We start from the raw sequence: 12,689 nt of genomic DNA, 5'->3' as shown, positions 1-12,689 counted from the left end.
CAACACATATTATCAACGCATAGAGTACCAACACCCACACCAAGTCAGAAAGTATGTCCCACACACCATTTCTTCTATGTATATTTCAGATACTAAAAAAGTAAAAAGCCCTGTAACATAAATGATAGAGCTGTAATGAAAACCAAAACTATTAAAGAAATAGTTGCTGAATGAAACAAATTAGTAAAGACATGATCTCTCTGTTAAATAAATAGTTCTTGGGATTATGCATTTGGGAGCTCCCAGTAAAGTGTAACCAATTTAGGCAATTTCTCTATAAACTGTTTGAAAACAAGAAAGAAATGTGACAATTGACAACAAACAAAAGTAATCTTTAATAAACACCCTGATTAGGTACTGGGCTATGGGTTGGGAATAAGACGAAAAAGGCAAAATGCCAGGATCAGTGGGGAAAGAGAGACAAGCAAACCCTGTGGCAGGTGTGAAATGTGGCACAAAGGTGGTCTGGGAACAATCCAGAAGCAAAGGGCCTAACTGCTGGGAAGGGGGTCATGAAAGGTGGTCAAAGGAGGTGTCCCAGAGTGCATGAAATGATAGCCAAGTCTGGCCAGCCACCAGGCAGTAAACAAGAGGAAGTACACCACATGCAGAGTGACTGACACATGTAGAAGCAAATCAAGAGAGAGACACAAGAGACCCAAGAGCACTGAGCAACACACGCAGTTTGTGTAGGAATGTGTGTGTGTGTGTGTGTGAGAGAGAGAGAGAGAGAGAGAGACAGAGACAGAGAGAGACAGAGAGAGAAAGAGAGAGCAAGTGAGCTAGATGATAGGAGAAAAGACCCAACTGGATAGGTTGGCTGGGGCAGACAATGAGGAGCTTTGTATGCTTGTATGCTGGGTTAAGAGGTTAGGACTTGATTCTGTGGGCAGCAGGAATCACTGGTGGATTTTCAACAAGGGTCACACTTGCCTTTTACAAAGGTCGCTCCAACAGCAGTGATATGGAGGACTGATTTATTTTTGGTAGAAGAGGTGGGGAAAGATGGGGGAGGGTGGAAGCAGGCACTTACTTGCTAAATATTTATTAGCATCACTATTAATATTTATTATTGTATGCTTAGTCATCTATAGCTACTAGAACTGCACAGGAGACAAATAATGGTGAAGAACTAAGGGGGCAGCAGTGGGGATGCTGTGAGAATGTTTAACTTAGACCAACTGCATGGAGGAAGATTACATGTGAAGGGGATGGAAAGAGTCCAGGATGCATGCATGCCATGTTTCTGATCTGGGAGACTGGATAATGGTGTCATTAAATGGGACAGGAACTACAAGAGATGGAACATATTTTAAGTGGGATTTTGATGCAAATAAAATAAAAAACTCAGACTTTAGAAAAGGTCAATTAAGTATAAAGTTTTCTGGACCCTACTCTGTACAGTTTTAACCAAATGGGTTAGACTTCGGAACCTTGGCTTCCTGCCTATAAGAGAGAACTGGTTTCTACAAGGATAAGCCTGTGACCTCAAACTAATCAACACCCACCCTAATCAGCTGGATTAACCAGATAACAATTATTTATTACTATGATGTGAAGTGAAGCTGTTTCCCAAAACTGAGGGTTATAATGATAGAAGGATAAAGATCAAATGCAGTACAGAGAGTCTTTAGGCTCTTCTGCTACAGACTTGAGACAGGCATGACAGATGGGGTATGTTCACTGCTGCTAAAGAAATTTCACAGGCGCACAAAATATAGCTGGCTTTTGATACCTGGCTTTGATGTTTCCAGGAACTCATTTAGCAATGCTGGAATATCTGACAGCTTATATATCCCTTCAAATATGTTACAAGGTGATGAGAATCAAAGCCATGGCATATATAATACCAACATACTTTGTGAAAGCAGTGTAGTTATTAAACTTCAGAGGACTATGTACTCCTAACGTTTTGCTTTAGAAGTATAGTAACTGACATTTATTCTGTTACCAATTAAGATTTTTTGCCAACACTAACTCAAATGAATAGCACAAAGCTATTGGAGGAGGCAATAAAAATTATCCATAAAATTATCTATCTTTGTATGTTGCTTATATACAAAGAAACATCTTTAAATATTTAATCAGAGGTTAAAATTCTCTACTTAATTTCTACACTATGACATTGGGTCCTGGTAATAAAACTGGGTTTTCCCCTTTTCATCCAGAAGTAGTACAAGACATAGACATATCTACAAATCAAAATTGGGAGGTTTTTTTTTAACATTATTATGCATATGGCCCTCAGTAGTTATTAGCAGGCTAAGAATCAAATGTTGACTTTCAATTAAATCTGCCCACCTCTACAGAGACCCTAACCTAATCTAAGCAGTACTGCTGAGGCTCAGATCACTCTGTAAAACAATTAACATTAAGCCTGGATCATGGATTTACCTCAAAAGGTTTTTAGGTAGGTAAAAATATTCCCTACTTTAAGATTCATTGAGTTTCTGGGGATCAGCTTTCTTAGGGCAAACTTGTGTCTGTGTGTGCTGCTTACCTGTTCCTCCTAGGACATCTTGGAATGGGGTGAGTGAGAAGACACTAAGTTAGTGAATGGACACTGTATGGAATCACACTTATCTGTATGCTAAACCTCATGTTTGATTTACAAATTGCTGGACACCTAATCTGTAGTGTTAAAGTGATCCTAGAACTGAACACAGTGAAATAAAAATGAGTGGATAAGAAATAGGAGAAAAAAGGCAGGAAGGTAGGCTTTCTAAATGAAAGGATCCCTTGTTTTAAGCTTTTGTAATTCAGTATTCTCCAAAAGCATGTGGGGGAACTAAACAAACACATAACAGTTTATCTCAAAAAATTTTGTACTAGGACATGACCATCTATCTGAGTACACTTAGTCTCCTAAATCCCTAAGAAATCGTATGCCATACAACCACTTAGAGCAAATTACAATAGCCATTGAGGAAGAGAACCTCCTAAAATACTGTTACACTGGGCTTTTTTGTTTTGTTTTGTTTTTATTATGAAACTATCAGATCAAAGCAAAGAATGCAAAAGAACTTTTTAATAAGATGTGGATAAGCCTAAAATCTTTCATAAATAAAAATTATACTTATGAAATCAGAAGACCTCACTGCTATTTATGGAGGCATGAGATTAAATTTTGCACATTGAAGACATCAGAAATGTCATACAGCCTTAACTTTTATCCCAGTTCAGTCACATGTCCTGAGGCTCCTAGAAGGTAACTTAAGTGAGACATACTTCTCACCCAGGGCCTGAAGAGGAAGCGAAACTTAATTTCTACAGAACAGCTGGGACAGAAAGCACACAATAGATTTTTTTTAAAATGTATCATGTATTATACTACCTTAATTTATAGTTGTTGCTTTCTATAAGGATGAGTAAATATCCCCTTTGTTACATGAAATATTTTTAAAACTGAGAGACTTCTTACATCAAAGTAGACAATTTAAAATTGCCTGCCAAATACTCAACTGATTAATTAAATTTTGTGAATATGAAATTTGACAGCATTTAAAATGGGCTGAAATTATTTACTTATAAAACTTTTCTACATAATTATAAAATCAGTTGTATGTAAATGCTAAAATTGCTGAAAATAGTTTTCAAATAATCTCAAATTCAGAATGCATTTACACATAAATGAGATACTAATTATAAAATTATCATAAAATATGTCCTCCAATAACCCCTAGTAATATACCTATATTAGCTTAATTTATTTTTGAATTAACTTTTAAAATTATAAACACCTTTAAAAAACGTTTTTATTTAGAATTTTCTCAATTTTGCCTTTTTCCCCAATTAGTACAAACTAATTGATAAATATCAAATTAAAAATACACTCATTGATGGTTTATTATGAGAACAGATATAAGAGGCTCTTAACATGAGAGATTTAAATGTATACAAACTATATAAAGAATCTATCACTCCCTGTGAGATTTTTTTTTCCCTGAGATAATTAAATTTTAAAAAATTTTTATTATAGTTGATTTATGATGTTCTGTCAATTTCTGCTGTATAGCAAAGTGACCTCCCTGGGAGTTTTAAAAGTACATTTCTGAAAGGAAAAAAAAAAATTTCTACAGAAAGCATATTAAGAGAATTTTTTTATCGTCTAGGTTTTGTAAACTATGACCACAAAACCTCTCAATAGGGCCTTAGGTCAGTTACTTTTCCTAGGAGAGAGGGATTTTACAAAGCCAGGTTTCTTTCAATCTTATCAATTAGTTAAGACAGGTCTAAATTAATTTTTAGTGACTAATTGTAGAACACTTTACACAGTACTTCTGACACGTGGCAGCATTTGGACAATCAGAAAGCAAGCAAGCAAAGTTCCTTCTGTTTCACATTCTCTACCCCCCCATTCAAGGATGTCTTTCTGTTATTACCTTGGAAGGCAAGCCTAGTATTTCTCCTGTGCTTATTTTTATTCTCACCATGCCTGGAAATGAAAAGGCAAAGCCAGGTGACAGTCAGAAACCAAAGACCAACCGCAGCAGGAAATTATTTAGAGTGTTTTGTGCCATTTGCCCTCCCCAAGCCCTGATCAGCTGCAAGAGCTGTGAAGATCACAGGGTGCAGGCAAGACTGAAAGCACATGCACTAAAATGCAAGCAAAGTTCACCCTTGGGCCCCTATTCCTATGATTCTTCACTGACTATTCAGTGCTGGTAAAAACTTAGAGCAAAGAAAATCACACAAACTCTATAGGTACATGTCAAATGAGAAGGGACATGGTTTAAGAATCACTTAATCCTAAAATGAAAAAAAAAATTAATGTAATAAAGAGAAATTCCTATAAATGTGGCATTTCCAATTATTGTGAGAAGTGCTAAGTTTCAACATAAGACTGTTCACAAATCATTCCTTATGCTTAGAAGCAACAGCACCAAAACAAAGGATATACATTTGCATAAAGAATACAAATTTCCCAAACTCTTTCTCAAACAACTTAGCCATGAGGGATTTAAATACATTCCTTACACAACATTCTGTGGCACACATACTTGCAAAATCACTGATTTCTGTAGAATGTGAAAAGGAACAGTTGCTCTAGTATTCTCAGTCTCATACACGTTTATCCTTTCATTGTGATGACCATGCAAAGGTTCTTTACTGGTCAAGTGGGTGTTACCAGTAAGTAAACAGCACATAGCAGAGAAAGATCGAGGAGACAGACATATTTTGTTGTGTGGTCACGGCAAATAGGAATGCTTACTTAACTCCCTTCTATGCTTGTCTTAGCAACAGCAACTGGCTAGGTCAGCAAGGAAAACTGGAAGTTTCATAATCATAAATTAATTAATATAATCAACTTCTAAAATTTGAGTTCCTGATCATAGAACTGGTCATGTTTAGCACAAGACTGCATTACTATCTTTTGTACAAATCAAATATAAATCAAACTACCAAGTTGAATAAAAGGAATCTATTTTTATATAAAATCCTTTCATTTCAAAATGTATTTCAGAACCTACCCCTTGTAATTTCAAATCCCCCCATTAACAAGGAATTCATCTACATTAGAAATTCGAGGCTTTCAGTTAATGTGTTAGGGATTGGGCTGGATTAGGTTTAACACTTACAGGGATTTTAAAAAGAGGTGAGTCTGTGCATTATGATCCCTGGTCCCTAGAAAGCACTACCATAAATAATCTATAATTATAAAAAGAATATTTGGTTTTGTTAGAGGAGCTCCTTCATATCTAAAAACATGACTTGTTTGTTTCTAGAAATGGTGGACTCTAATTAGAAGTATTTTATTCTTTTATATAGTTTCTGTTCAAGGTGTTTCAAAGTATAGTTTACCCTAAGATCTTAAGCTATAACCTTCAAGCCCAAAATGAAACACAAAATGACTCAACCCAAAGCACTCTTCCAAAGATACAAAAAATCACTCATATTCACTTCATTTTAGCTTAAGACTTTCAGATTTATTTTAAAAGAGAAACTCTACTGCCTTTATTATAAAGGGAGTTTCTTGTAAAACTTACCAGTATCCAATTTGAACCAGCCTTAATAATCAAGAATCATCTTGCAACTCAAAAGCGTTAAGCTTTCCTTCCACAAAAAGACAAGTGCAACTCAAAAACAGGATACTGGTAATGATCAAAGGTTGCTGACCTAGCTTAAGAGGACTTCAGGTCCTAATTTAAAAGTGATCAAAATTATTACCATCAGACCAAGTTTGCAGAATCTAGTGGTCTCAAATAAGGAGATAAGACACAAAAGAGGCCATAGGAAAACAGTCACAATCTCAAATGGCTGCATTTTAGTATTCCCTGAAGTAGTCAAAGTTTATAAGGGCTACATACTGCTTCACACCCTTTAGAAAAAGTCCCCAAACCTAATATGAAACTAAGGGTCATTAAGATCAAAGATGAACAGAAGGAATTTAAGAATTTACCTTTCCTTTATGGTAGAATGCAAATTAAGATATTCTAGTGAAACAATAGGAAATAGTTTTACAGAAACACAGTAATCAATCAAAAGTTGCATTTTTTGCATGTTCACATGTGCAGAATGAAGTTTTCAGTGTTGTATTACTTTTTTCTGTTTATTTACAATAAATAAAAAGTAAAAGCTTTAGAGTCAACTCAATGAGAAAATGTATAATGTGGCGTACACTTACTTTTAGGAACTGCCAGATAACCTTGTAAGTTATTTCTTCCAACTGTCTGATTTAAAACTTATACATCCTTGCTTTTTGCAAGGTTCATTTTCATTACTATGAATACATCAGGAACCGACTGACCCCAACCTGAAGCCAGGTGACAGCTGCTTCAAAAAGTCTAATCTGCTTACTGACAAAACCAAAAAAGGAATAAATGAATGATTGCTATTGATTCCCATGACAGCTCTACACAGACCCACTGACTTCCCTGGATTAGTATAGACAGAAGCCAATTAGTTTTATTTCATATGTAAATAGCATCATAAAGAGGTACAAAAAATAATTCATTGGATTGCTTCATTCTAAAGCACAAGACACACATTTTGAAAGTCACTTCAAACAGTTCTCTGCTTATGGAGCTCTCTCTTTCTCTTAGGCAGGAATTTTTAAAATAAATTCAAACTCATCCAGCTGTGTATATTCAAGAAATACCAAAAAGTCACAAGGCATAGTAAGTTTCAGCTGTTCTCCTCTCTCCAGTGTTATCAATAACACATAATGAGTTAGTTCATACATCATCACAGCTGTGCAGGCCAGAGCTAACTTGGCTAATTTAACTATTCCAGTAGAGTTCAGTCAGGAGCTTGCTCTAAGACAATCCACTCTGCAAGTCATATAGAGAAGAATAGTACATGCTCTTTATTATCACTAATATGGAATTCTACTTGTCTTCTTTCAGAGCAGCTGTGAAGTCTTCTAATGGTATTGTCCCTTGGACAGTTTTTTAAAAAACAAAAACAAATTTCTAAGAGGAATTACCAATCAAAATCACTCAAAACTAATGAACTAAGACTATAACAACACTCTAGGCTTAAGCCATGGCAAGTAAAAATCTTTTCATCAATAACTTTTAATTCTAAAGAGGGCAATACAGTCTTCTGAGAAAAAAAACCATCGAGTCAAATTTTGCAACTTTCTTCTTCACTGCCCCCCTTTTCAAGAAATTCAGAATTAGAAAATAAAACCGGTCATATTTTCACCTTTAGATTACCTCCAGAATAAGGTCAACACAGTGACTCTTCCTTATGGATGGATAAAAACTAGAAGACTGTTCTGGCACACTTTCAAATTAATGTAATGTGAAAACCAATGGTGATCTCAGTTGCTAAAGGGAAATATGCACATTGTCCACAATTTGAATTATCCACAATAGTATCCCGCAGGTTAGTGAGACTCTTTTAAAACTGCTTAGTCCTGCCATTTAGTATCATTTTCCACTAAGGATGAGTGCCGAAACTATTAAGAGACTATGTTTTCTCAATCGAAAACACAACATTGGATGTTGTTTTCTTAACTGCATATTTGTAATTTGGAAATTCTCCAAAGCCCATCCTGTGTGCAAAAGAAGCCTCAACATCTAAATATGGGGAGTTCTTACATACAACTTGTTTCCATTTGATGTTGGCAATTAACATTTGAAGACATACAAAAGCAGTAATCGAGCAAGATGGGATAATATCAAAATTTGAGGTGAAGGCACAATTGGAAAATAATTAAAATAATTTCATTATAATGAGCCAAATGAGCATTTTTATTTTTGTCTTTTTAGAGCCGAACCTGCAGCATATGGAAATTCCCAGGACAGGGGTCAAATTGGAGCTGTAGCTGCCAGCCTACATCACAACCACAACAATACCAGATCTGCAATCTACACCCTAGCTCACAGCAACACCAACTGAGTGAGGCCAGGGATCTAACCCTCATCCTCATGGATACTAGTCGGGTTCGTTACCGCTGGGCCACAACGGGAACTCCAATGAGCATTTTTATTATTGAAATCCTCTTTTACATGTGTTTTTAGTATCTAAGCATCTTGACTAAAGAGTTGGAAGGGACCTGTGAACTTATCTGGCACAACTTTCTCTTCACTCATTCTTTGAGAATAAAATGAACATTGCACACCTAACCTGGATTAATTTAAATGTTAAATCCATTTTCAAAACAAAGAATTTTATCTATACAGTTTGAAACTATGAACTTCTATGCTAGAAACTCAGAACTATGAACTCTCCCCAAGTTCCACACAATGAACTATTATGGGTATAGCATATAATAATGATTCACCAAGTCATATACACTGCTGAAAACAAGTGGGATAAACAACTGCCATTCATTATTCCTGAATCCAAAGACTGCTGGATTTGACTTGGGCATATACACAGCTGAACACACACTTCCTGGTTATGTGCAATCTGCACAGATAGACCAGCTTTACAGGCCTGACCACAGAGATTAATAGCTTTAGCCAAATAATGTGGTAACCATGTGAACCTGGGCTGCTCCAGCTTGTTTGTGAATCTCTCAGCAAGGCTCAACATGCCGTTATCTGCATCTTGTTGCCAGGAAACACAACATCGCTTTGGAATACAAGGAAAACCAGGTTGTACTGACCACAGGTCAACTTTCCAAAAGCCTGATTTTTGACACTTAGGTATCTACAATCTTTTAACATTTCTTACTGTACTCCATGGAGAACTTCACTTTACTAGTAATTAACTGTTAATAGTTTTTGCTATTTTTATAGGGACAGGACCACTTACTACCATTAACAATGTAGCAGCAGCAATAATAATTATAATTCACTCATACTTTTCCTCTCAAGTGTCAAATAAACATTACTTCACCTCATTAAAGCTCATTTGGAAATCAAGCACTCACTGCAACTACTTTATAACTGATCCAACAATGCATATGTCTGTTCTTCAGCAAAGAAATTTTACCAATGGATAACATACTCAATATGCTGCTGTCTTAAAGAGTTCCTGCATTTTCCAGAATCAAAATACCTGTATTGCCTTGCTCGTGGTAACAGAACATAATGTGTTGGACAATAATCCTGCTAGTTTCTTCCTGACCAATTCAAACAGATAGAAACTTAATGTACCAAGATGCTGAAGTACTCAGCAGATTGGAAATTTGTTTCCTAGGAGTGAAGTGGGAGGTCACTGTTCTGAACAGTTTTGCAGTCTGGAGATGGAAGGATTACAGTGGCTTTGAGAGTATATAAAATTAATTACCCCTGACAAACCAATTAGAGTTGCTAGTTCAAGAGCAACAGAGATTTTGGACAATACCTTATTAAAAAGATTTTTTTAAGATAAAATGGAAAACATTTTTCTCTTCCAATGCTTGCTTTTAAAAAAAAGTCAAAAGTACTGAGCTTTATCTAAGAATTTTGCTACCCAAACAAGATAATGTCTTGAACGCATTATATTATCAAGTGAATACGTTTATGACCAGGAAAACTACATTCTGGATATACACCTTACTTCTATCTCAAGAGGTCTTCTGTACAATGACGACTTTGAACTTGGGCTTTACATTATTTCTCACCTTATTCCATACATTGCTTTTGAAATAGAAGATGCAAAGTTCTAATCTCATGATTTAAGTTGCTAAAAAGATATTTTCTCCATTTTCAAGTTCATTAAAGAACTCAGATGTGGAAATTTCAATTCCCTATTAATGCATAAAGCTTAGACATCCATACTAAAAGAACCAAATTATTTATATACGTCTTGCCTACAAAAACATGAAGGTAACTGTTTTTTTAATGTAAATTACAAACAAAAATGTCCATTAACATAAATCTTCCCTTCATTCATTATTAAAAGACTCAAGTTTAAAAAATACCCTGAGTTGTGGAACAATTTATTTTATCTGTAAGATAAACAGAATAATAAAATCTATGGTAAAAAGCTTTAAGATAACTTAAAGCAAGGTATAACATGTTTGGGTATGATTCAGAAGTTCAGGAGGAATTCCGGAATCATTCACAGAAAAATTGCTCGGATCATTCAAAATGAAAGCAGGGCCACAAGAATGTCCAAATAATACTATTTTCCTTTAAAAAAATAGCAGCTACTCAATTAGCAAAACTTTAAAATTAGATAAATTAGGCATTTGTAATTTATAAGATCTTCCATGGATTTTCTTTCAAGAGCAGGCTCTCCTATATGATTAAAATAATGTTTGATTCACAACACTCAATGTACATGCAACTTTTCAGTCACACACATATTGCACAGAGTGATACATGAATTGTTCAAATAATAAAACCTTCACTGTCTGGTTAGATAAATAGCCTGCATTCAACTACCATGCAAAATCAGGATAGCATGCAGCCTAAAGAATAACAGTAGAAAAAAAGAATAAAATCTGTTAGATGACTACTGAAGAAGCCACCCTACAAAGCTTTTAGCCTCTTTATCTCCTCTATAGGACTTAACAGTTAGTAAAGTAGTTATAAATACATACCCATACTTCATTCTCATTCTATCATTCTCTGGGTTACAGTAAAATCTTTCCAAGTGCTCCTGAGAATCATTGGATACACTCTGCCATTTTTGAGTAGTTGTCCTCTTGATCTGCCAATGATATGGCAAGACCGTGTGGTGCTTCAAACAATCCCTGCCATAAATACAAGTGCCTTGCAAAAAGTCCATGCAAATTTCAATTCCATTCTCTTGGTGAGTGTGGTACTGTAGCTGGTTCACCAGCTCAAACACAAGGTCAAGGGAGGCCTCTTCACTTTTGTCCTGAAAGAGCTCGGTACTCAACTTATCACTGGTGTCCAAAATGTACTGGATTGTAAAACTGTTATCTTGGAAAACCCCTGGAACGTAATCCATGACTTTGTCTATGCAGTCAGGACTAGTAGGAACATCACTTGAAACTGGGTGCAAAAGGTCAGTCTGGAAGTGCCCTGCTGTAGAATCTGCCACTGTCCCACTGATGGCTTCTGGTGGAAAGCTATGATCCTGGATTGGAACCACTTGTTCTGGAGCATCAGTGGGAGGATGGGCTTCTGTTATTTGGCCCCCAACATTTGTCCCATCAGGAATCAGGACAGACATATTGTTTTCTGCTGGTGGACACGATGGATTGATTTCCAAGGGTTTTTTCACCATAGGTTCATGTAAGCCGCTCTCATCTGTACTCTGGTTTCTAGATCTAAAAACCCCATCAAGCGAGCCAGATTCTAGCAGGGTGTTTAATATTGGCCTCAAAGACCTCAAGGTTCCAGTTCCTAATCTCTTCTGATCCTTCTTCTTAAAACAAGTCTTCAATGGAGTGATCTTCTCAGAAAGTCTCATTTGGCATGAAAAGTCATCAGGAGGAGAGGGAGGCTGCACCACACAGTCTGGCTCAGGTTCGGTGGTTTCCATTTCCATGATGTGGATTAGCTCCAACTGCTCTTCAGTCTAAAAATCCTACCGGGAAAGGAAAGAAGATGATCATTTACAAGCTGACAATACCCGAATCCTCTTCATTCATCAACATGTTTTGTTTTAGTCTCCAAGTCCCTGAAATCATTCCTCTTATACTATATTTCATCTTTACAGGTCAGTTTTAAATTTTATTGAGAAGTCAAGGTTCCAAAGCAGCCAAGGTTATTCAAAAGCCCACACAGGTAAAGGCAAAAGCAAGAGCCTCTTCCAGTAGGCTCTTGACTTTTACTTGTGGACTTAATATCAATGATGTGTGATTCTACTGGGATATGAATTTTTACAGTAAGTCTAGGGCAGGGTGGGAAATGAGGGATAGAAATAAGCATATCTGATGATAGCAGGGAAACCACATCTCCACTGCTGTGTGGTTCTCTTCGTAGTTGTTTGTGTCGCCTAACTCCTGAAGAAACAAAAAGTATTCCTTTTTTTTTTTTTTTTAAAGTTCTTCAAATGCAGGAAAAACTTCAAAGTTATTTATGAGTGAATTTGAGGTGTGAGGATATATACTTAGGAAACAGGGGCTCTCAATTGAAATGTTACATGGGAGAAAGCCAGGAGCCTGGTGAAGCATTTCTAGATTCAGAAAGTTCCAATACATTCCGCAACAATGATAAGGTTCTACTTTTGCAATACCCAAAACATCACTGCTACTGGAGGAAGAATACCAAGGCTTGTTTAGCAACAGAAGCTATATCAGCAACAACCACCACACAGTGTTTTAGAAACCAAATACAACTTCCTAATACAGAAAGGGGCCTCCTGGTCTTCAGAAGTTACATATATGCATTTTT

The 12,689-nt window shown here is 36.1% G+C and overlaps 1 protein-coding gene across 1 annotated transcript in view; it reads right to left on the bottom strand.

The window, feature by feature from the left end:
- TIPARP (TCDD inducible poly(ADP-ribose) polymerase) overlaps positions 1–12,689 on the bottom strand; it is a 28,470-nt gene that overhangs the window by 13,459 nt on the left and 2,322 nt on the right. Inside the window, exon 2 of the mRNA XM_005669945.4 lies at positions 10,925–11,880. Coding sequence (XP_005670002.1) covers positions 10,925–11,841 — 917 coding nt within the window. The 5' untranslated portion in view covers positions 11,842–11,880. The remainder of the gene's footprint in view (positions 1–10,924; positions 11,881–12,689) is intronic.

The sequence above is a fragment of the Sus scrofa genome, chromosome 13 (assembly GCF_054392235.1).
Source record: "Sus scrofa isolate SSC_HxYL_T2T_F1_AM1 chromosome 13, Sscrofa_HxYL_maternal_Yorkshire_Landrace_v2.0, whole genome shotgun sequence".
Lineage (NCBI taxonomy): Eukaryota > Metazoa > Chordata > Mammalia > Artiodactyla > Suidae > Sus > Sus scrofa.
This window is presented reverse-complemented; position numbering and strand designations above follow the sequence as displayed.